This window comes from Carcharhinus amblyrhynchos, chromosome 1 (assembly GCF_965287045.1).
Source record: "Carcharhinus amblyrhynchos chromosome 1, sCarAmb.v2.hapA, whole genome shotgun sequence".
NCBI lineage: Eukaryota > Metazoa > Chordata > Chondrichthyes > Carcharhiniformes > Carcharhinidae > Carcharhinus > Carcharhinus amblyrhynchos.
The window spans coordinates 67,369,908-67,396,036 of NC_137324.1; the positions used below are offsets into that span (position 1 = coordinate 67,369,908).

General features: G+C 40.8%; 1 protein-coding gene across 2 annotated transcripts; it reads right to left on the bottom strand.

Moving 5' to 3' along the window:
• Positions 1-588: 588 nt before the first annotated feature.
• smim15 (small integral membrane protein 15) lies at positions 589-17,963 on the bottom strand. Of its 2 annotated transcripts, none has more exons than XM_080186393.1 (2): positions 17,922-17,963; positions 589-1,772 (listed from the first exon to the last, which is right to left on the bottom strand). In XM_080186393.1, exon 2 carries the CDS (start codon positions 1,752-1,754, stop codon positions 1,530-1,532), a length of 225 nt encoding a protein of 74 aa, XP_080042519.1. In that variant the 5' UTR covers positions 1,755-1,772; positions 17,922-17,963; the 3' UTR covers positions 589-1,529. The 2 variants fall into 2 exon arrangements, with proteins under 2 accessions (XP_080042519.1, XP_080042512.1); XM_080186386.1 differs by having other exon boundaries at positions 17,896-17,954.
• Positions 17,964-26,129: the final 8,166 nt, after the last annotated feature.

The following is a 26,129-nucleotide window of genomic DNA, read 5'->3' on the forward strand; positions in this document are numbered from 1 at the left end:
TAAAAATTTGGAAGCCATGTGGTCAACATTTTAAACTTACCTCTCCTTTGTTTTTGGGCCCTATTTGTAATAACAATTATTGTTGCCTTCCAAGGTTGACACAGCCTGTCTTGATGGAGAGGGAACTCAAATGGTTTACTAATCTGTTTGCTGATGGGACTTCTAGTAGTTTTGTGAGCTTGCAACCAAATTTGACCTGCCTCAATTTCACCTGTTTACCGAAGGGGAAGGGAGCTATGTCATTTTATTGTACTTTGTCTGCTCCTTCTCTATTTTTGAAAACCAGTAAGATTTTTTTTGAAGTTCACGTTTCAATAACCTTTCCTGAAACATTTCTTTTTCAATAGCCGCTGCCAGACCAGCTTAGTATTTCCTGAATTTTTAAATTCTCAACATTCACAATATTAGTACGTTTTGTACGAAGCAGATTTAGTGCACTGATCAGCAAATAGTTTCTAATCATTTTTAAACTTAAGAAAAATGTACAGAACTACAAATTAGATTAATATGCAACAATGAGCCACTGAAAGATATACATCCAAATGTAACTTAGTCAAACTCATTAGTAACAGCCAGCACAAATATCAATAATTTCATAAAAGATTGAGAATTTTATAAAATCATCCGTGCAGTTGGCTCCTTTTGTAGTGTACAATGCCCAACGACAGAGCAATATGAATAATGCCATTTATAGTCAACACAGCAGCATTTATCTCATACCATTCAATAGATCAAAGGACAATTTTCACAGTACAAAAGGTACCATATAATATAGTTACCATGAGGAGCATGGAGAAACTAAACAGCACCACCTACTATAAAAGTATTTGGCAAAAATGTTGTTCAGAAACAATAAACCATCTTGCACAAACGTTTATAATATTACATACAAGTGGTGTAACGTTACATTGCAACACAATTTAATTCATGTTGGCTATTAACTAAGAGAAGTATCTTGCCAAAGACTTTCACTTCAAAGTGGAGCCTTGTCCTCCAATGGCTTTACAATGCATCACATTACAAAACTGTTTCAGGTTTTTCCCTTCTCTCTTATTATTTTGCAACTGTGAATTAAATTCAGTCAATAATAGTTCAGGCTTTTAAGCAAAGTAGAATTCGATATAAATTAGAGGTTGTTTTTAAAATCAGAAACAGTAACCTTACATTGACTTCCAAACATTATTTTTATGAATGTATCAATATATTGATTTCAGTGCAATGGTTCAGTACACTTTCATAATCACAAGATTACAGATATTATGAAATAGGTACACAAGGAATGAGAATGTACACTTATTTCAAATAGGAAACAGTACAGTAGAAAATTAGCTGTGAAGCATTAGTTGTATTCATCTCAATTATATAAACCCAAAATTTGAAATATTAGAAGACAAAAGCATATCTAAGGAAGCAGTCACTGAATTATGGTGCCATCCACGGAAGTTATTGCCAAATATAACTGCAATTGTTAAATCTGAAAAACAAGCTGCATTTTTGTTCAAGATAGGGAATGTTTCCTGGTTACATGTTCAATCCTTCTTTGGTCTTTTTGCTTTATTAATATTTTCTTGACGCTTTTGTTTTTTCTTCTGCTCTCGATCTCTGGCCTCAATCATTTTTGCCAGTTTCCACGACAACACTGCGCTTGCTAAGAACAGTGGGGTTAGTGCCAAGATAACTGTTGAAAGGAAACCATAGGGGTCTTTTGCAGCCCATTCAACAATGTACTCTGCCCAACCTCTGATGTCCAACATTCTTGCTCACACCAAGACCTGTAAAAGTAAAACAATAGATTAGCATCAATACAATTGCTCACTTTCGGATAGCACCCTATCCATCACCTCTCCAGTTTTCTTTGTGAAATATATTGTTCATTCACACTATCCTCAGGCAAGATGCTGCAAAGATCTACCCCATAGATATTTTTATGAATGCGACTCATGCAAAATTGCATTACAGAGCAGTGTGCTGATCATTATTTGCTGCCTTCACCCACCACCAATGTTGGGCAAAAGTCAAGTGCAAATATCAACCCAAAATAGGGATTATTGAGTCCAACATTACACTTGTTAAATTTTAGCCCACAGGAGCTCCTAAACCATGCAAGCCTACACCAGAAAAAGCATAAGAACATAACATAAGAACATAAGAAACAGGAGGAGTAGGCCATCTGGCCCTTCGAGCCTGCCCCGCCATTCAATAAGATCATGGCTGATCTGTCGTGGCTCAGTTCCACATTCCCGCCCTCTCCCCATAACCCTTAATCCCCTCTCTTATCAAAAACCCATCAACCCGCATCTTAAAAATATTTAGCAAGGCAGCCTCCACCACTTCAACGGGCAGAGAATTCCAGAGATTCACCACCCTTTGAGTGAAGAAGTTCTTCCTCAACTCCGTTCTAAACCGTCCTCCCTTTATCTTGAGGCTGTGCCTAGTCCTACTGTCCTTTCTGAGCGGGAAGAGTCTCTCCACCTTTATCCTATCCATCCCATTCATCATCTTATACGTCTCAATGAGATCTCCCCTCATTCTTCTAAACTCTAACGAGTACAAGCCTAGTTTATTCAGCCTCTCCTCATAGCTCAACCCCCTCAACTCCGGCATCAGCCTAGTAAACCTCCTCTGCACTCCCTCCAAGGCCAAAATATCCTTGCGTAAGTACGGTGCCCAAAACTGCACACACTACTCCAGCTGCGGCCTCACCAATGCCCTATACAGCCGCAGCAAGACCTCCCTACTTTTATATTCAATCCCCCTCACTATGAAGGCCAGCATCCCATTCACCTTCCTGACCACCTGCAAGCTGGGTTTTTGCGACTCATGCACAAGGACCCCGAGGTTCCTCTGCACCGTCGCCTGCTGCAGTTTTTCTCCACGTAAGTAATAATCCTTCCTACCATTATTCCTACCAAAGTGGACCACCTCACACTTGCCAACATTAAATTCCATTTGCCAGTTCCTGGCCCATTCGCCCAGCCTATCTAGATCCTTCTGCAGACTCTCCACACCCTCCGCGCAATTTGCCGTTCCACCAATCTTGGTGTCATCAGCAAATTTCGACACCACACACTTGGTTCCCTCCTCCAGATCATCTATATAAATCATGCAAGGTTCACCACAGTCACACACTTACCAGCTGTGTGAAGGATCACACATGCACTGGCAAATGCAACACAAGTCGAACGTACATGTGCAACTGCTCCAGCTGCCTAGCCGATCAGCATCAAAAGTGGCAAAAACAAAATGCAGATGCTATAGAAAGCTTCAGGAAAACCACTGCAAGGCCAATAGTTTATTGAAGTAAGTTGGAGTTGACCATTGATCAGAGGTCGGCTTTTCTTGGGGAATGTAGACGCCTCGTGAGACGTGCACGTGCAACAGCAGTAAGAGCAGCACTAAATCAAGATTATTGCAGCCGTGATTTGCTTTCTGGTTTTGCAAGTATATTAACATTTCAAAACTTCAATTCATTCCACACACAACTTTTAATATTCTTTAAAAAGACAACTCCTAAATAGCTTGTTTCCCCATTTTTGTCATCCCTCACTGCCTTGGAAAATCAAGGACCCCACGCACCCCAGAGATATTCTCTTACACCTTCTTCCTTTGGGAAAACAATACAAAAGTCTGAGATCAACTGACTCAAGAACAGCTTCTTCCCTTCTGCCATCAGACTTTTGAATAGACCTACCTTGCATTAAGTTGCTCTTTCTCTACACCCTACGACATTCTGCACTCGTTTTCTTCTCTATAAACAGTATGCTTTGTCCGTATAAAACACAAGAAAGAATACTTTTCACACGTATGCTAATACACGTGACATTAATAAATCAAATCAAAGAACATTAGCCGAGTTTCTGGATTAATAATCTAGCAATAATACTACTAGACCATTGCTGCCTCCTTGTGTCATGGCTGCTGGCAGTGCAGGAAGTGAATCTGGGGCTGTCAGGTCTGCACTGGTATAGTAGTACGCTGAAAGATGCTTTCACCCCCTATAATGGTTATATACCTATAATCTATTTTAAAATTTTACATCTGTATGTCCTATCAACTTCTTAGTGACATTTACAATGATACCAGATAGTGGAACACTTAAGTGGGGAAATGAGAAAAGCTGAGGTTGCTCTCCTGATAGCATGAAGGAGAAGGGTAGATTTAATGGAGGTGTTCTTAAAGAGTTTTGATGCAGTAAATAAAGAGAAACCAGTCATTAACCAGAGGACAAAGTTCAGGTAATGGGTAAAAGAATCAGAAGGTAAACAATTTGTAGACCCAGAAAAAAAAATCTGATCTTCAATTCTACTGATAGGCAAGGGTTTGAAATATCGAAACAATTTCTGCAACTGCAGCAAGTCTCAAGATGTCACAGAATCACTGACTTAAGCAGCAGCCATTTGGTTCAGCATGTCTACACTGGCTCTCGAAATGAGCATTATGACTTATTGCCATTCTCCCATTTCTTCGTGGCCAAAAATTGGTTGAAGTTTTTTCTGATATTGTAATAGTGATCACACTACAAAAGTATTTCATTGATGCAAAGCGCTTTAAGATATTCCAAAGTTTTAAAAGGGTCTAGATAAATACAATTCTTCAATGGCAGTCTGAATATGTAGGCCATTCCAAAAAAATGCAAAAAGTAAAATATGATCCTGCAATTAGCAAACAATATGAACTAGGCATCTTCCGACTTATTCTAGTCTGCAGTGGCACAGGTTGAAAATTGATTCAGTTCATTCACCATTCTATTTCATTCTCCACCCCCATCCCAGTTCTTAATAAGGCCTCATATTGACGAATCAAAAGAATAATGTCTTTAGCACTTTAATGATATTATTTGTGGAATATTAGGATAATGACTTTTCTTTATGCTGTGAAGATGATGTTACAGAGGAAACTAAAAATTCATTAATATTTATTGGATTCAAAAGGACTTATTGCCATGGGCTGTAAACTAATCCTTCCAAATACAATTCTATTCCTAGAATTTCACGGAAAGGCTATCGGCTTAGCATTCTGCCGAACAGTTTTTCGGAAGCCTCATCTGTTAAATGTTAATCAAACATATTTAAACATCAGTAAATCCATACCGCAAGTATTTCAATAACCACCAAACCACTAATTTGGTGTCTTTCATTTTGTTGGATTTTATCAGCCAAATCTACAATAATCAGCAACTTCATAATTATTTTTTGTACTTAATCGTAACCTGAAACCTAATTGACAAATTATCTGATAATATCCATTTAACAGACAATATTTTGACTGGGCATCTCTATTAATACTATCCACACTGTTAACAATGTTTGTACTCAGTCAAATGCGACAGAGCAATCCTAATTCAAATGCAGTAATCAGATATTCAAAGTAAATAGAAAAGCTTCACCTTCACTTCAACTGTGAAAATATTTGAAAACCCCTTTCAGACAATCTATTCCAATGCACTCCTGGCTAGTGTCCCATATTTTACCCTTTGTAAACACCAACATTACTATCCATAACTTAACTTGCAGCAAGTCCCATTTCCTTACCCCTTTCCCACCTCTTCGTTTGCTGACCTAGAATGTCTCCTGGTCGAACAACATCTTGGTTTTAAAATACTCATCCTTATTTTTATATCCCTCTATGCTTGCCCCTCCCCATCAATGTAAACACCTCCAGCCCCAGAATCCTCTGTAATTAATGTGTTCCTTGATGTATTCCTTTATTCGTTCTTAGGATGTGGATGCTGCTGGCTCGGCCAGCATTTATTGTCCATCCTGAGGGCATTTAAAAGTCAACCACACTGCTGTGGATCTGGCATCATAAGTAAACCAGACCAGGTAATGACAGCAGACTTCCTTCCCTAAAGGACATTAGTGAACCTGATGAGTTTTTACGACAATCGACAAGAGAGTCATAGAGGTTTAGAGCATGGAAACAGGCCCTTTGGCCCAACTTGTCCATGCTGCCCCCTTTTTTTAAAAAACCCCTAAGCTAATCCCAATTGCCTGCGTTTGGCCCATATCCCTCTATACCCATCGTATCTATGTATCTAAATGCTTTTAGAAAGACAAAATTGTATCCACCTCTATTACTACCTCTGGCATCTTGTTCCAGACACTCACCACCCTGTGTGTGAAAATACTACTCCTCTGGACACTTGTATCTCTCCCCACTCACCTTAAACCTACACCTTCTAGTTTTAGACTTCCCTACCTTTCGGAAAAGATATTGACTATCTAGCAAATATGTGCCTCTCATTATTTTATAGACCTCTATAAAATCACCCCTCAGCCTTCTACGCTCCACAGAAAAAAGTCCCAGTCTATTCAACCTCTCCTTATAACTCAATCCATCAACTCCCGGTAGCATCCGATAGATGACAATGGTCATCAGTAGACTTTTAATGCCAAATTTTAATTGATTTCAAATTTCACCCATCTACCAAAGTATGATTCGAACCCAGGTCCCCAGACCATTACAATGGGCCTCTGGATTACTGGTCCAGCAACAATACCACTACATCACTGCTTCCCCTAACTCATCTGCATCTCCTTGTTTTCCATTATCAATTCTCCAGGCTCACTTTCTATATACATTTCTCATTTTCCTCTTAAAGTATTTATAAAAACACACTTTGTATTTCTGGCTAGTTTTCTCTCTGATTTTTCCTCAACCCTTATTGATCTTTGAATCTTTCTTTGCTGTTCCTTATATTCTGTCCAATCTTCTGATCTGCCACCTGCATTTGCATGATTACATGTTCTTTAATTTTGATACTATCTGCCTTTCTAGTTAATCATGGATAGTGAGTCAGCTCCTTAGACATATTTTACTCATTGGAATGTATCTATCCTGTGCGTCCTGAAATATCCCCTTAACTGTTTGCTATTACATCTTTATTGACCTATCCCTTAACCTAATTGCCAATTCATTTTAGTCAGCTCAACTTTCCTGCCCTTGTAATTAACATAAGAACATAAGAAATAGGAGCAGGAGTAGGCCATCTGGCCCTTCGAGCCTGCCCCGCCATTCAATAAGATCATGGCTGATCTGTCGTGGCTCAGTTCCACTTTCCCGCCCTCTCCCCATAACCCTTAATCCCCTCTCTCATCAAAAACCCACCAACCCGCGTCTTAAAAATATTTAGCGAGGCAGCCTCCACCACTTCAACGGGCAGAGAATTCCAGAGATTCACCACCCTTTGAGTGAAGAAGTTCCTCCTCAACTCTGTTCTAAACCGCCTCCCCTTTATCTTGAGGCTATGCCCCCTAGTCCTACTATCCTTTGAGCGGGAAGAGTCTCTCCACCTCTATCCTATCCATCCCATTCATCATCTTATACGTCTCAATGAGATCTCCCCTCATTCTTCTAAACTCTAACGAGTACAAGCCTAATCTATTCAGCCTCTCCTCATAGCTCAACCCCCTCAACTCCGGCATCAGCCGAGTCAACCTCCTCTGCACTCCCTCCAAGGCTAAAATATCCTTGCGTAAGTACGGCGCCCAAAACTGCACACAGTACTCCAGCTGCGGCCTCACCAACGCCCTATACAGCCGCAGCAAGACCTCCCTACTTTTATATTCAATCCCCCTCGCGATGAAGGCCAGCATCCCATTCGCCTTCCTGACCACCTGCTGCACCTGCAAGCTGGGTTTTTGCGACTCATGCACAAGGACCCCGAGGTCCCTCTGCACCGTCGCCTGCTGCAGTTTTTCTCCACGTAAGTAATAATCCTTCCTACCATTATTCCTACCAAAGTGGACCACCTCGCACTTGCCAACATTAAATTCCATTTGCCATTTCCTGGCCCATTCGCCCAGCCTATCTAGATCCTTCTGTAGACTCTCCACACCCTCCGCACAATTTGCCTTTCCACCAATTTTGACACCCTGCACTCGGTTCCCTCCTCCAGATCATCTATATAAATGGTAAATAGCTGAGGCCCCAGCACCGACCCCTGAGGCACTCCACTAGTCACCATCCGCCAATCCGAATAGCACCCATTGACCCCCACTCTCTGCCTCCTATTTGACAACCAGTCCTCTATCCACGCTAACACCCTACCCCCAACTCCATGCCCCCTGACCTTCTGCAATAACCTCTTGTGAGGTACCTTGTCAAACGCCTTCTGAAATCTGCCCTTATTTAGGTTTAGGAACAGTCTCAGGAGCACTCTTCTTTCCCTCAGAATGTAAAATTCTATCAAATTATGGTCTCTTATCTCAGGGGTGCCTTAACTATGAGATCATTGATTACTCCCATCTCATTACATAATTACCAGGTCTAGTATTGCCTGCTCTCTGGTTGGCTCCAGAACATGCCATTCTAAGAAACTATCCAACAAACTCCACAACAAGGCTATCTTTGCCCATCTGACTTTTCCAGCTTATATGTGAATTAAAATCTCCCATGATTGTCACCATATCTTTCTAACAAGCACCAAACATGGACAAAAGTGCCAAATTCCAGAGGTGAGGTGAGAATGACAACCCTTGAAATCAAGGCAGCATTTGACTAGGTACAGCATCAAAGAGCTCCAGCAAAATCGGAGTCAAAGGGAAAACTCTCCATTGGATGCAATCATTCCTGGCATAAAGGAAGATGGTTGTGTTTTTTGGAGGTAAATCCTCAGTTCCAGGACATCACTGCAGGATAATGTCCTAAGGCCAGCCATCTTCAACTGCTTAACCAATGACCTTCCTTCCTAAGATTAATCTTTGCTAATGATGGTATAACATTCAACACCATTCACAATTAAGAGACTGATGCAGTCTGTGCCCATTTGCAGCGAGACTTGGACAACATTCAGGCTTAGATTGATAAGTGGCAAGTGACATTTACATTACCCAACTGCCAGGCAATGACCATCTCCAACAAGAGAGAATCTAACCATCTCCCCATGACATTCAATGGCATTACAATCACTGAATCCACCACCATCAACATCCTGCAGGTTACCTTTGATCAGAAAATGAACTGTACCAGCCTTATAAGAACTGTGACAAGAACAGATCAAAGGATGCAAATTTTGTGGCAAGTAGCATCTTCTGACTCTCCAAAACGTGTTCACCATCTACAAGGCACAAATCAGGAGTGCAAAAGAATACTCTTCACTTGCCTGGATTTGTGCAGCTCCTACAACCCTCAAGAAACTCAACACCATTCAGGTCAAAGTTGACCGCTTGATTGGCACTCCATGCATTACCTCAAACATTCATTCCCTCCATCACTAATGCACAACAGCAGCAGTGTAACATATCCAAGATACGCTGCAGCAACTCACAGCACCTTCCAAACCCACAAACTCAACTACCAAGAAGGACAAGGCTAGCAGATGCACGTGAACACCATTACCTGTAAGCTGTCCTCCAAGCCACACAACCCGAGTTGGAACTATACCAACCTTTTCTCACTGTTATTGGGTCAACCTGGAACTCCCTTCCTAACAGCACCATGGTGCACATAGACCATATGGACTGCAGCACTTCAAGGCAGCTGCTCACTATTACCTTCCCAAGGGCAATTAGGGATTGGCAATAAATACTGACCAAACCAACGATGGCCATATTCTATGTATGAATATTTTTTAAAAAGGTGTTTTGTTAGATGAAAACTAGAATTGATGTTTCATAGAGGGTGGATTTAGTAGCACAAATAATCCAGACATATTACTAAATAAATAAAATTAACATTGAACAAATGAAAACAGTATTTATTCAATTTTCATTCAATTATGAAGAAAATTATAGAATCATACAGCATTGACGGCAGCCATTTGACTGTGTCTATTGTTTGAAAACGCTATCATCTTAGTCCCACTACCCATAATGTTTCTCCCTACGGTCTTACAAACTTTTTGCTTTTCTTTAAAATGAAGGATATCTACTTCAACTGCCCTTCCTTTTGCTAAAAAACTCTTACATGTTCACATGCCTAAATATAAAGAATAAAGACAGAGAAAATTACAGCACAGGAACAGGCCTTCTGGCCCTCCAAGCCTGCATCGACCATGCTGCCTGACTGAATTAAAACCCCCTACCCTTCTGGGAACCATTTCCCTCTATTCCCATCCTATTCACATAATTTGCCAAGACGCCTCTTAAAAATCACTATCGTATCTGCTTCCCCTATCTCCCCGGCAGCGACTTCCAGGCACCCATCATCCTGTGTAAAAAACCTGCCTTGTACATCTCCTTTAAACACTTCCCCCCATATCTTAAACATATGCCCCCTAGTAATTGACTCTTTCACCCTGAGAAAGCTTCTGACTGTCCACTCTGTCCAAGCCCCTCATCATCTTGTAGACTTCTATCAGGTCACCCCTCAACCTCCGTCATTTCAGTGAGAACAAACCAAGTTTCTCCAACTTCTTCTCATACCTAATGCCCTCCTGGTAAACCTTTTCTGTATCCGAACTGCTCCCCTACTGAAACATTAACAATCTGGCCAGGCTCATTCCCCAATACCAGGTCTAGTCTGGCCCTTCCCTAGTTCGACTATATACATACTGTTTCAAGAAGCCTTCCTGAATGTCCCTTACAAACTCTATCCCACCTATGGCCCTAGCACTGAGTCCCAGTCAATATAGAAGTTAAAATCTCCCACCACAACAACCTTGTTACTTTTACACCTTGCCAAAATCTGTTCTTCGATCTGCTGGCTGTTGGGCGGCCAATAGTAAACCCCCAACACTGTGATGACACACTTCCTATTCGTGAGCTCTACCCGTATTGTCTTGCTATATTGTCCCTGCGAAGTGTCCTCCCACGGTACAGCTGTGATATTCTCCTTAACCAGTCATGCAACTCCTCCACTCCTTTTACATCCCCTCTATCCCACCTGAAACATCTGTATCCTGGAATGTTAAGCTGCCAATCCTGTCCTTCCCTTAACCAAGTCTCTGTAATAGCAACATCATAGTTCTTAGTACTAATCCAAGCTCTAAGGTCATTTGCCTTACCTGTTACACTTCCCACATTGAAACAAATACACTTCAGTCCAATAGACCGTCTTTGATTAGCAACCACACCATGCCTGCTCTTTCCCTGAGTTTTAATGGCCTTACTCTCTGGTTCCCATTGAGTTTGTTCACTTTTGCTTTGGTTCCCACCCCCTTCGCCAAGCTAGTTTATATAAAATAACTAATTTCATTGGACTTCATTAACAAAATAAATGAAATGCAAATTTTAGTTTAAAAGATACACTGCAAGCAAGTTACAAGTGAGGCTGTTTCCTTCCCTAGCCCAATTTTCATTTCAATTTTACTTTGCACTAAGCCAACAAAAACCATTCGCTGCTTAGGTGAAGCAGCCTTTTGACAGTTTCTCCTCCTATCACCCCTAACCTCTCTGGAGATAAGCTGCTTAGTTACTTTGAGGTGTGCTTAGTAGAGGCCAGGTCATGCATCAGTTTCTCTTCCCATGAGGTGAGATGTTTCGCGATCATGAGGCATCCCTGAAGTGTACCTCGAGTGGAGGTCATGACAGCCCATGTCAGTTTTTCCCTCCCTTGAGGCAAAATGTTCAAAAATCAGGAGCTAACCCAGCTGGCATCCATTTGAGAACTGACAAAACATATCACATGTGGTTAGATTCAAATTGCAGGCAGCAGAGGGATTCACCCCCACATGATTTCAAAGGCAACACTGCATCTACTATACAGCTAATTATTCTTTTTCAATTTGAATCTAATGCAGTGTGGTAGCTGGGAAAAGAATTTAGAGCAGAGGCCATACACACTTGAATGTTTGTATTTTCAAAAATTCCAATATTCATCTCATTAAAGATTTTCAGGAGCCTAACCAAGATTTAGTTTGCTGATAAAAGCAATGAATTTTTAAGAAAAATAAAACATTGGAGCAACAGTAAGCCATAGAGACCCCTTGAGCATTTAATAGGATCATAGCTGGTTTTTGACCTCAGCTTCACTTTTTCATCTGGTCCTTATATCCATCAATCTCAGCCTTGAACATGCTAAATTTAAGTTTATTTATTAGTGTCACAAGTAGGCTGACATTAACACTGCAATGAAGTTACTGTGAAAATCCCCTAGTTGCCGCACTCTGGACTTGTTCGGGATACACTAAGGGAGAATTTATCATAGCCCATGCACCTAACTAGCACGTCTTTTGGACTGTGGAAACCAGAGTACCTGGAGGAAATCCATGCAGACATGGGGAAAATGTGCAAACTCCACACTGTGACCCAAGCCAGGAATTGAATCTTGGTCCCTAACACTGTGAGGCAGCAGTGCTAACCACTGTGCCACCCCAAAGATTCAAAACCCTCAAGTGAAAAAATTTCACATCTCAGATCAAAATGACCGACTACTCAAACTGTGACTATCCTCCCCCTCCTCAGTTCTAGATTCTCAACAAAGGTTGCGGGGCGGGGGGGGGGGGGGGGGGGGGGGGGTGGCTCAGCTCCTCAACAGCTACCCTGTCAAGCCCTCAGAATCCTCCAACTTTCAACAATCATTTGTTCTGCTATATGAGAGAGTCAGTGTTCCCCTTTCATAACAAAATGAGGACTCTGCCTTGTCTAATCATATTATTCCATAACATTACTTCAGCGTTTTCCTGACAAATGATATCAGACTAACTTAGCCTTTGGTTCCTCATTTTCTCTTACCCATATTTCTTGATCAATAGTGTTACATTTGCCAATTTCCAATCCAGTGCAATGGTTCCAGAGAAGCGAACTTTGGAAGATCACCACCGGTGTAACCATTACCTCAACAGCCATCTTTTAAAACCTAAGATGGAGTCCATCAGATCCAGGGGATTTGCTGGTTTTATGTCTCATTAATTTCTCCAGTTTTTTTTAATAATAAGAATTACTTTAAGTTCCTTACTCTCATTGGATCCTTGATTTCTCACCATTTCTGGTGTGTTTGCATCTTCTACTGTAAAGGCAGACAACATATTTGTTTAATGTCTGCCATTTTCTTCTTATGCAATATAATTTCTCCTATCTCAGCCTCTAAGATCTTGATCCATTTGTTACCCTTTTGCTTTTTACATGCTTGTAAAAGGTCCTACTATCTGTTTTTGCTTTATGGCTAGTTTATTCTTATTTGATGTTCATCCTGATGAATTTTTGGTCAGTCTTTGCTGGTATGTAAAATTCTCCAGATACTACTACTCTTGGCAATCGTATACAATTTTTACTTTTAATTGAATGCTATTCTTAATGTCTTCAGTTAGTCAGGGATGAATGTTTTTCATGTGGAATTTTTATTTCTCAGTAGAAGTTATGAGAATTATGTAGAGAATTATGTTCACTATTGCTCATTTACCATTATACCTTAAGCTAACTGCATCATCTACATCAGCCAATTCACCCTCATACAGTACCTATGGAATTGGCTTTGAGTTCAACACACTTGTATTTATGCACATCACTCAAACTCACTTTGAATGTCCATTATAACAATTCTTTCCCAGCGGATTGTTTATTGTGAGATTATTAGTTAACCCTATGTCATTATACCAAACAATATCTTACCCTCTTCCTCCTCCCTGGCTGCTTCCACTTAAGTATTTTTCTAGGAGGAAAACTGCCTTGAATGCATTCCATGAACTTGCCCTCCAAATTACTTTTACCAATTTGATTTGTTCAGGCTATTTGTTGATTAAAGCCCCCCAAGATTATTGCATTGCCTTTGTTACAGGCTTCTTTTGCTTAATACTCTGTTCAACAGTACAGCTACTTTTCGGAAGATCTATAAACTACTCACACCACATTTGTTACTACTCTCCACTATAAATTCAACTTCTAGGTCATCCAAGACCACCCTCCACCAGTTTCATTTTGTTTGTCTTTTTAAAATATCAAGCACCCTGGAATATTTAATTCTCAACCATGGTCACATAGAAAATAGAAGCAGGCATAGGCCGTTCGGCCCTTCAAGCCCACTCCGCCATTCATTTTGATCATGGTTGATCACTACTATGCAAAATCTCAGTAACAACAATTAGATCAAATCTATTTATCTGTGCCATTACCTCCGCTATCTTATGAAAGTTTCTAGCAAATAAAACATCTTTAATTTTAATTAATTTCTGTTTTCCTGATGTGTCTTTATTCATTTATGCACTATCCCATTGAATGTTTTGTCCCTTCCTGTCCCACTCTGCTTATCTTTTCCAAAATGCTCCGCTACTATACAACTTTGACTATTCTATTTAGATTTGTAAATTTTCTCTCACTTGCCATCCCTCCCACAATCTTTTTAGTTTAATGCCCTATCTGTAACCCTAATTATATAATCTCACCAGAATACTGATCCCAGCCCAAGTTAAATGAAGTCTGTCCCAATGGAACAGCTTCCCCTTGCCCAGTAACAATCTACAAATCAAAATTAGGCCTCCAAATCATTTCAGCCACCCATTCAAATCCCTGATCTGAGATCCTATGCCAATTTGAACGTTGGTCAGGTAGTAATCCAGAGATTTAACATCTTTGGGATTCTGTTCTTTAATTTGGAGCCTAGCTTCTAAAACTCTTTAAACAGAACCTCCTTCCTTGTTCTACCTAAAATTAGAAGTTTCACAACACCAGGTTAAAGTTCAACAGGTTTTTGTTATATTTATATGTACTTAATCAACTTAGCCTTTTGCTTTTAGGTTTCAAAAACTAAATCAAGTACTTGGTTTAAAGTTATGGGCAGACTGAATTAAATATGAATATGAACATTAAGAACACAAGAAATTGAAACAACAATAGAGCATATAACCCCTTATTCTACAAATATCATTGCTGCCTAATTGAGCATGACAACTGGATCCTCTCCTTCTCACTAAGTTCTTTTCCAACAAAGATGATTTTTAATTCTGGCACTGGGCAGGCACAGCCTTTGAAATTCTTAGTCACCACCGCAGAGAGCAGTGTCTGTTCCCAGGCTATGATGTCCCCGAGCAGTGTCTGTTCCCAGGCTATGATATCCCCGAGCAGTCCTTTTCTCTCTTCTGCATCACCATACACAGATCAGTTTGCTCATCTATGCTACAGAATTATACACGTTGGATATGGGAATAGGCCAAGACACACTGAGCACTACATAATGGCACCGCCTAACTCTCAGTCACACTCTCATCGCTAACTACTAACCAGACCTTACCACTAGCTAATCGAAGGACCATGACTATCTCCTATTTAAAAGTATCTAGGTAACTGTCCCTCTTCTAGATGCAATGTCTATACCCTGAACTCCAGTCAACAATTGAGCTGAAGTTCCGAGAGATAAACATACTTATTGCAGTTACAACATTTATTTATTTAATTATATGAACTTAATCAGCTGAGCCTTTTGCTTTTAGGTTTTAAAAAAATCAAATCAAGTACTTGGTTTAAAGTTATGGACAGACTGAATTAAATATGAACATGAACATTAAGAACACACAAAATTGGAACAAGAGTAGACCATATGACCCCTTCAGCCTGGTCTACCAATCAATACAATCATAGTTGATTTGAATAACTAACTACCCATATGGTGGTTAAAAAGCTTCACCTCCTTCCCCCTTTGCACCAAATTCTCTACTTTTATATTGTTTGCAAAGCACTCTATTCACAATTTAAAATTGTATTGAAGCTAAAAAAATGCAGTCAATTATACTTTTAATACACAGCAAGAAAATTTTACTCTCCTTTTCCACATAATGGGAGTCAATATGAAGTTTACTCTCTCAACCGCATTAAAAGAAATGTTAAGGGTATATTTTTGTTGGAAAGTTCCCTACGCTTTCTTTTTAATGGTTTCTGTGTAATAGACATTTAAGCAAAGTTGCTTACTAGAGAATTGGCAACAGTAACTTCTGGTATAAACCATAAAGTAGGTTTGGTAAAAATAATTTTTATAATTAAATCAAAGTACATACAAATTGCACTTTCAATATCAGGAGCACTAATATACAGATTATCTCAAATACCAATGAGTCACAGAAGTCCCAATTCAAATTATTCAGTTGGATTATATCAGGCAATGTATCCTTTTTAAAACGTAAATGACTTAAAATCTCTACAGTTAAAACAGGACAAAAATTTTCAAATCATACACAGCAAGACAAAAGGAGGAAACTCAGCTCATGATGCCTATAAGCAATGACTGTACCACTACATTCTGCATCCTCTCCTTTCCTTCTCTTTGGATGGTATGCTTTGTCTGTATAGCACATAAAAACAATACTTTTCACTATATACTAAAACATGTGACAATAATAAATCAAATCTATCTCAGTTCTCTATTACCGATTTCATCTCATTCCTCTAGTCTGAAGTTATTTACTTGTTACCTATCATTGTTTCTGCCAAGGAAATTCAAACCTTTAAATTATAATTTATAGAACTGCTCCTTCCATTTTTAGGTGATTTAAATTCATACCCAAAGGTTACCCATTCACCAATTAGTGGAAATAGGTTTCCTCCATTTACCTTCTCAAATCTTCATAATACCTACTATATAGCTTTTTCTAATCTCATCTTAACCCAATGGAGAGATTTTCTTTCCCACTCATAACAAAAGTTAACATCTTAAATCCCATGTACCCTTTCACATCCATTCTAAAGAACAAACACAATACTAGATACTATAGCACAGATTTTGCATTCAGTCTTGAAGAAATTGTCAATTATTCTTACATCTTCCTGCAGATTCTGTGGGTTTTTGAGCAACAACTTACAGTTACTAAACAATCCTTTTCGGTGCAGTGCCCTCCACACCTGGGACATGCCTGAGCGGGAAGAACAACGCCCAATTTCTTTAATGAATTGTTTTGAAGAACATTGCCAACGTACACAATATAAATCAGTATACTTAATTCAATGTAAAATCATGTACAGAAAGCAAATTGAGGGGGAAAGAAAAATGAGATAGTGAAACAGACAAAGAAAAAGTCATATAATTACATCTCCAACAATCATTAAATTCTGAACGAATAAAATCTCTCAAAATTGCACTTTCACAGCCAGGAGTTAATTGGTAGCAATTAAAATTTATCACATTATTAATCCAATTATGATCCCAAATTTGAAGATGAGATAGCAAAGCTTGCAGAAGAAAAGAAACTGGATAGCAACTTTCCGATTTCCACGATTAACCGTGCAAATGTAGACACTGGATGTTGCTATCAATTTGCTCCATAATAATGAGTACTGATGGATTCATAATTACTTCTATTGCAAAATAAATCTTTGAGTGAGAAACTATATATCCTTGAGTATTCAAATCTGAAAGATATGATCTGTTCAGATTTTTGTGCATCTCAGGCCCTCAAATGTTGCCATTTAATGACAGTATAACCCTATAGTGTTCCAGACACTAACTCTTTCGTAACTACAAAGAGCAATTTTCTGTAGAATCTGCATGAAATAGATCACACACAATACCAAATCCAATCCACCAATGAACTCCCCAAACTGATTTCACCACGCAGTTAGCTCACAGCTACTCTACACTTAACTCCATTTATCTGTCTTTGTTCCGCATTCTCAAAGCCCTCATTTGACAAAATCTCCACATATCTCGAAAATTTCAACCCACTCAGCATCCAGCCTCCTCAAGAAGGTTTCTACTACCCTTTCAAAACGTGCTTCTGATTTCACTCCTAAATGGATTTTAAATTACCAGATATTATAATTAAAAATAGCATTTTGGAGGACGGTTGCCCAAACATTAATCTTGTAGGCTTTTTCCACTGTGAGGTTTCAATCCAGTTCGATTCTGTCAATTGGAGTGTGAGGTGCCACTTTCCTCCTATCCTCCCATCCCTATTCCCTCCTCCCCCTTCTCTCTCACTCCTCCTATCCCCTCATCCTCCGTCACCCCCCAACCCCTTCCTCCCCCTCACTCCACATCCCCCATCACTCCTTCCTCCTCTTACCCCTCTCCTCCCCCCAGTCCCTCCCTCACCAGCACCAGCAGGAACAAACGCTTACTCCGCTCTCCACGCATGCGCACATGGCGGTCCGCCCCGGAAGTCAATCTGTACGCGTGACCCGGTCAGAGGTCAGTGGCACAGCTGTGGAGAGGAGAGAGAGTCATTGTGATCAGGGACAGGACGACAATGCGCAGCAATGATAGGGAACAGCCTGTCTTGGTGTACCACAGTAAGTACAAAAAATTATCACAGTAGGAAGATCAGTGCAGTATGCACAATACAATGTTTTTATTTTTTGGTGTCACAAAAAGGCTCACATAAATTCAGTAATGAAGTTACTGTGAAAATCCCCTAGTCGCCACACTTCTGTGCCTATTCGGGTACACTGAGGGAGAATTTACTATGCCAAATGCATCTAAACAGCACGTCTTTCGGACTGTGGGAGGAAACTGGAGCACCTGGAGGAAACCCATGCAGACAGGGGGAGAGCTTGCAGACTCCGCACAGGTAGTGACCCAAACTGGGAATTGAACCCAGATTTCTGGTACTGTGGGGCAATAGTGCTAACCACTGTGCCACCATGTTGCCCTACAGCAGTGCAAAAAATAGTATGTAGAATGATGCAGAAGTTAAGGAAGTTCAGCATTATTCTCGCATAAAACAGCACAAGTGTTATTGTCTAGTTTACAATAATGGGAGTAAAATGCTAAAATGGAAATCAAGATATGGCACAATACAGATTAAATGGCAATAGTTTAGTGTATCACTTTATGCAACTTGTCTTTATTGTGGTTTCAGTAAAGTTCAATACAGGATATGTGGGATTTTTGAACAGCTGACATGCATTTCAATATCTGGCATTTTAATCATAGCCAGTACCCTTCCAAATTACGGTTGTGATGTAGAAAAAGTACGTTGAACTTTACAATATTAAGGTGAAAAAAGTGCGGATTTATTTCTGTATTTTTCAAACTTTTCAATATTGGGTGTTTCTGTAAATATTGTCAGATATACATTGTCCTACATTGGCAAGGACAATGTCACCCACCCAAAATAACACAGTTCTATCACTGCACAAATGTTTTATTAGTAAAAAGAAATATATAGAATGTATTTGTGTAGGAGTCAGTTTCATATAAAACTGATTTTTGTCTGATAAAAATGTAATTTTTCATATGTCTCGTAAAAATCAACCCTAGTTTTTCAGGGATCACACCACATTGTGATAATCAGTTACTGTCAATTAATACGATTCATTAGTGTAAAGGCGCAAGCAGGAACATTTAGATTTTCCCTCTGCCAAATTGTGCAGCAGTCTTCCAGCCAATCAGCATGGCTAATGTATTATGATCTATCATGATGCCTTCAAGAAAGAATAACATGTATGCAGCACAATTTAACCTGGAGAAAAAAGGGACAGAATAGGTTAATAAAAAGAAAAAGAACAGTACAACACAGGAACAGGTCCTTTCGCCAACCAAGCCTGCTCCAATACATGATGCCTTTCTAAACTAAAAACTTTTTGCTTCTACGCAGTCCATATCCCTCTATTCCCTGTCTATTCATGTATCTGTAAAGGTGCCTCTTAAACTTTGCTATTGTATCTGCTTCTACCACGTCCCATGGCAATACATTCCAGGTACTTATCACCCTCTGTGTAAAAAAAAACTTGTCTCTCACCTCATTTAAATTTTTCCCCTTTTACCTTAAACCTATGTCCCCTAGTAATTGACTTTTTTACCCTGGGAAAAAGACTCCATTCTATCCGTGCCCCTCATAATTTCTATCGAGTCACCCCTCGGCTTCCCTCATTCAAGTGAAAACAAACTAAGTTTGTCCAATCTTTCCTCATAGCCAATATCCTCCAAACCAGGCAAGATCCAGGCAAACTTTTTTTTATACCCTCTCCAAAGCCTCCACGTCCTTCTGGTAGTGTAATGACCAGAGCTGTACACAATATTCCAAATATGGCCTAACTAAAGTCCTGTAGATCTGCAACATAACTTGCCAATTTTTATACTCTGTGCCCTGATTGATGAGGGCAATCCTGCTACATGCCTTCTTAACCACCTGACCCACTTGTGTTGTCACTTTCAAGGAACTGGATCTGTATGTCGAGATCCCCCTGTATGTTAATGCTTCTAAGAGTTCTGCCATTTACTGTATACTTCTCTCGTGTATAAGGCCTTTTAAAATGCATCACTTCATATTTATCCAGATTAAATTCTATCTGCCATTTCTCCGCCCAAGTCTCCAGTCTCTCTATATCCTGTTGTATCCTTTGGCAATCCACCTCACTATCCGCAGCTCTCCTAATTTTTGTGTCGTCCACAAACTTATCAATCTGATCACCTATATTCTCCAAATCATTTATATACATTACGAACAACAGGTGTCCCAGCTGGATCCCTGCGGAACACCACTGGTCATAGATCTCTAAATATCCTTCCAGTGCTACTCTGTCTTCTATGACCAATCCAGTTCTGTATCCATCTTACCAGCTCTCATTGTGATCCTATGTAACTGCACCTTCAGTATTAGCTTGCCATGAGGGACCTTGTCAAAGGCCTCGTTAAAGTCCATGTAGATCCTCACCAATCATCTTTGTCGCTTCCTCAAAAATCTCTATCAAGTTTGTGACACATGACCTCCCACCGCACAAAGCCATGCTGCCTCTTGCTAATAAGTCCGTATTTTTCCATATGTGAGTGGATCCTGAGCCTAAGAATCCTCTTCAATAATTCCCGTATCACTGATGTAAGGCTCGTCGGCCTGTAATTTATTGGATTATCCCCATTGCCTTTCTTAAACAAAGGAGCAACATTTGGCTATTCTCTGGTCCTCATTGACGTCTCTCTCACCTCCCTCAGTATTTAGGGATAGATCCATCAGTTCCCAGGGGACTTGCTTATCTTAATGCTTTTTAAAACACTTAGCACATTTTTTATATCCACAAGGTTAATGAGCAGACAAAATGGCCATGTAATCACCCATGGAATCATCCAACTCTGTGCCCTCAGAACTGAAAAAAATGGCATTTCAGAATTTGATGCTCGTGCCAGCTGCTGCACAAGATTCATAAAAAGACATGATTTAGTACACTGTCAGAAAACAAAAATCTCACCGCATTTGCCATCTTTTCCACTTGTATTATTGTATCATTGAATTTCATAGTATTGTCATCATCCGGCATCAAAAGAAGAATGCACATTGATTCACTAGCATTGGAAATATGGATGAAACACCATTGTGATGTCCAAGCACAAAGATAAATTTTTGAAAGGTGTTCTCATCAATGCCCAGAAGAAAGACTGGCTGGATGAAGGCAGATGCAAGAAATGGATCAAACAGGTATGAAATTTGAGAGGAGGAGGACTCCACAAAAGAAAAGGAACATGTTCAAATCCCGCCTTGTTTATGGTGTAGTAAGTGATGTAAGATCAATTCACAGTACACAGTAAATGACAGAACTCTTAACAGTATTGATAGGCAAAGGGATCTGGGTGTACAGGTACACAGGTCACTGAAAGTGGCAATGCAGATGGAGAAGGTAGTCAAGAAGGCATACGGCATGCTTGCCTTTGTCGGCCGGGCATTGAATTTAAAAATTGGCAAGTCGTGTTGCAGCTTTATAGGACCTTGGAATATAGTGTTTAATTCTGGTCGCCACTATTAGAAGGATGTGGAGGCTTTGAGAGGGTACAGAAAAGATTGACCAGGATGTTGCCTGGTATGGAGGGCATTAGCTATGAGGAGAGGTTGGAGAAACTTGGTTTGTTCTCGCTGGAACGACGGAGGTTGAGGGGCAATCTGATAGAAGTGTATAAGATTATGAGAGGCATGGACAGAGTGGCTAGTCAGAAGCTTTTTCCCAGGGTGGAAGAGTCAATTACTAGGGGGCACAGGTTTAAGGTGTGAGGGGCAAGGTTTAAAGGAGATGTATGAGGCAGATTTTTTTACAGTAAAAAGTCTGACATAAGAACATAAGAAATAGGAGCAGGAGTAGGCCATCTGGCCCTTCGAGCCTGCCCCGCCATTCAATAAGATCATGGCTGATCTGTCGTGGCTCAGTTCCACATTCCCACCCTCTCCCCATAACCCTTAATCCCCTCTCTTATCAAAAACCCATTAACCCGCGTCATAAAAATATTTAGCGAGGTAGCCTCCACCACTTCAACGGGCAGAGAATTCCAGGGATTCACCACCCTTTGAGTGAAGAAGTTCTTCCTCAACTCCGTTCTAAACCGCCCCCCCTTTATCTTGAGGCTGTGCCCCCTAGTCCTACTGTCCTTTCTGAGCGGGAAGAGTCTCTCCACCTCTATCCTATCCATCCCATTCATCATCATATACGTCTCAATGAGATCTCCCCTCATTCTTCTAAACTCCAACGAGTACAAGCCTAATCTATTCAGCCTCTCCTCATAGCTCAACCCCCTCAACTCCAGCATCAGCCTAGTAAACCTCCTCTGCACTCCCTCCAAGGCTAAAATATCCTTGCGTAAGTACGGCGCCCAAAACTGCACACAGTACTCCAGCTGCGGCCTCACCAATGCCCTATACAGCCGCAGCAAGACCTCCCTACTTTTATATTCAATCCCCCTCGCTATGAAGACCAGCATCCCATTTGCCTTCCTGACCACCTGCTGCACCTGCAAGCTGGGCTTTTGCGACTCATGCACAAGGACCCCGAGGTCCCTCTGCACCGTCGCCTGCTGCAGTTTTTCGCCACGTAAGTAATAATCCTTCCTACCATTATTCCTACCAAAGTGGACCACCTCGCACTTGCCAACATTAAATTCCATTTGCCAGTTCCTGGCCGATTCGCCCAGCCTATCTAGATCCTTCTGCAGACTCTCCACACCCTCCGCGCAATTTGCCATTCCACCAATCTTGGTGTCATTAGCAAATTTCGACACCATACACTCGGTTCCCTCCTCCAGATCATCTGTATAAATGGTAAATAGCTGAGGCCCCAGCACCGACCCCTGAGGCACTCCACTAGTCACCAACTGCCAATCCGAATAGCACCTGTTGACCCCCACTCTCTGCCTCCTATTTGACAACCAGTCCTCTATCCACGCTAACACCCTACCCCCAACTCCATGTCCCCTGACCTTCTGCAATAACCTCTTGTGAGGTACCTTGTCAAACGCCTTCTGAAAATCAAGACAGACCACATCCACCGGCTCTCCGCTATCCACTGCCCTTGACACATCCTCATAGAACTCCAATAAATTTGTCAGACACGACTTCCCCTTAACGAAACAGTGCTGCGTCTGCTCTATCAAGCAATTCCCCTCAAGATGCCTCGCTATTTCCTCCTTGATGACGGATTCTAACATTTTACCTACAACAGACGTTAAACTAACCGGCCTATAATTCCCCGCATTTTGCCTGGCACCCTTCTTAAACAATGGTGTACCATTAGCCGCTTTCCAATCTTCTGGCACTTCCCCGGAATCCAGCGACGTCTGGAAAATAACCACCAAGGCATCCACTATCACCTCCACCATTTCTTTCAGAACCCTCGAATGCATTCCATCCGGTCCTGGGGACTTGTCCACAATCAGCCCCTCCAGTCTGTCGACAACACCAGGTTTTAGTCCAACTGATTTATTTGATAGCAGATTTTTTACACAGAGTAGTGGGTGCCTGGAGGAGGAGGTAGTGGAAGCGGATGCGGTAATGACTTTTAAGGGGCGTCTTGACAAATACATGAATAGGATGGGAATAGAGGGATATGGTCACCGGAAGAGTAGGGGGTTTTAGTTCAGTCAAGCAGCATGGTGGATGCAGGCTTGGAGGGCCAAAGGGCCTGTTCCTGTGCTGTAATTTTCTTTGTTCTTTCTTTGTTCACACCAATGTGGCAGCTATTTCCAGTGTTCTATGTGTGCTGCTCTGTCCTTGAAAGTGCATATAATTAAACTTTTCAAAGATAATATCTAAAAGATGTGAAACAATTGGACATTGGCAGATGAACAAAAAATCACCAATGGTAGAATTATGCAAGCACCCTCCCTAGCAAATTTGGGCCAATGGGTCATAGATGCATGGAATTAACTTGATCCTAAAATTGTCAAAAAAAATCTTTTTCTGAAGTGTGCAATATCGTTTGGTTCAGAGATTGATTATTTGTGAATAATGATGCCAAATCATTGGTACAACTGATAATAATAAGGAAGATCCATATACTGATGTTATACAACTAGGCTGAGACGAATTGGTTGATTGATTGCTCAGATAGTGATCAGAATGATTTCAAAGGATTTCATTATAATTAATTTATGATACATATTTATGTTGTGTTGATTGAAATGTACGTAGTTTGTAATGTTATAAAATAAATAAATGTTAATGAATTAATGCAATTACTTAATGTTCTTGCTTTTTAATTTATTCTCTTGTGACTGTCTTTTTTGAACCCAAATCAAGCACACGTGACAGTCTCTCAAACACATTACCCCTGTAAAAGTAGACACCCTCCCCTCTCGACTTTTGGCCTAAAATATTTGTCTCAAAAACTCTACTTTTATCTTAATATATTGGGTAATTATCTGCAAGTCAGTTGATTTCCCAACATAAGAAGAAAGTTATAAGTTTTAATTTCCTGTCTCGCCAGAACAAGTTTCGAACTCTATATTCAGTTTACTGTCTTATTTCCAAATTCGAGTGAGTGTTGGAAGGATGGGGATAGGGAGAGTGCATTCTTATAAGGTGGTGGTAGCATAATGCTTATATTACTGATGTATTAACTAGGGCCTGGACTAATGATCTGGAGTCAGATGCTAGATTTTCATACGGCTCAGGGTCTGGCTTGTTGTGAGTTGCTTTTCAAAATCGCAGTCCTGAACATTGTCTTGGGATGCCAAAGTCTCAAGAACAGTTTTGAATTTTTAGGGGGACAGTGGGGAGAGGGAATGGGAAATGTGCTTGCTGCCAGCTAAAGGCACATTAAGCTCTTCATGGAACTTGTTAAAAGTTCTGACTGTTCAGAATTGCAATTTTCTATTTTGTATTTAAATTTAAAAATTGCATTGTGAGGTGCAGGATCAGGACCTGGAATTCATCCATGTGTCGCATTCCTGAACTTGTTTTGAATATCTGATCCATGGGTTCAAAGCAATACAGTAGACAGAGAACTTATATTCAATTAGATGAATCTGGGATAAAAATCTTGTGTCAGTAATGGTGACCCATGAAACTACCACATTATGGCATAACCCATTTGGTTAACTAATATTCTTCAGAGAACGAAATTTGCTTTCCTTTTCTGACCTCCAGGTGACACCAGGCCCACAGCAATATGGCTTACAAAATGACTTTGCCGGCAAACCACTCAATGAAATCAAATCTTTATAAAATTAAAACTAACAAACAACCCAGCATTGTGTAAGTACTGGGGACCTCAGCAGCACACCCAGCCCAATGACCCTGCGAAGTCTACTCACTAACATCTGGGGACTTCTGCCAAAATTAGGGGAGCTGTCCCACAGACTAATCAAGCAACAGCATGATGTAGTCATGTTTGTTGAATCATATCTTGCAACCAAGGTCGCAGACTTTTCACTGCCCTTGGATATGTCCTGTCTTGTTGGCTGAATAAACCCCCAGAGGTGCCATGGTGGCACAGTGTATGTTGTCAGGAGGGAGTGGCCCTAGGAGTCTTCAAGATTGACTCTGGACCCCATGAAGTCTCCTGGGGACGGCCGTAGTTATGGGGGATTTCAATCTGCATTTTGATTTGTCGACCCATGTTGGACGCGGGAGGCTCGAGGAAGAGTTCTTGGAATGCTGCCGGGATAGTTTCCTCGAACAGTGTGTGTTGGAGCTGACGAGGGAGCGAGCTATCTTGGATCTGGTGCTATGTAATGAGGTGGGTAGAATTAGGGACCTTGTGGTGAAGGATCCTCTTGGGGAGAGTGATCATTGTATGGCGGAGTTTCTGGTGCAGATGGAGGAGGAGAAAGTGGGTTCCCGGACACGCGTCCTCAGTTTGAATAGAGGGGAGTACGGTAGGATGAGAGAAGAATTGGCGAATGTGGACTGGGGGAGCGCGTTGGAGGGAGGGTCTGTTGAGGAGCAGTGGAGGATCTTTAAGGAGATCTTTCTTGGTGCTCAGCGGAAATTTATTCCGATGGTCAAAAAGGATAGTAGGAAGAGAGGTAATAAGCCGTGGATAACGAAGGAGGTGAAGGAAAGTGTTAAATTAAAAGCGGAGGAATTTAGAGTAGCTAAGAGTAGTGGGCGAGAAGAGGATTGGGAGAGG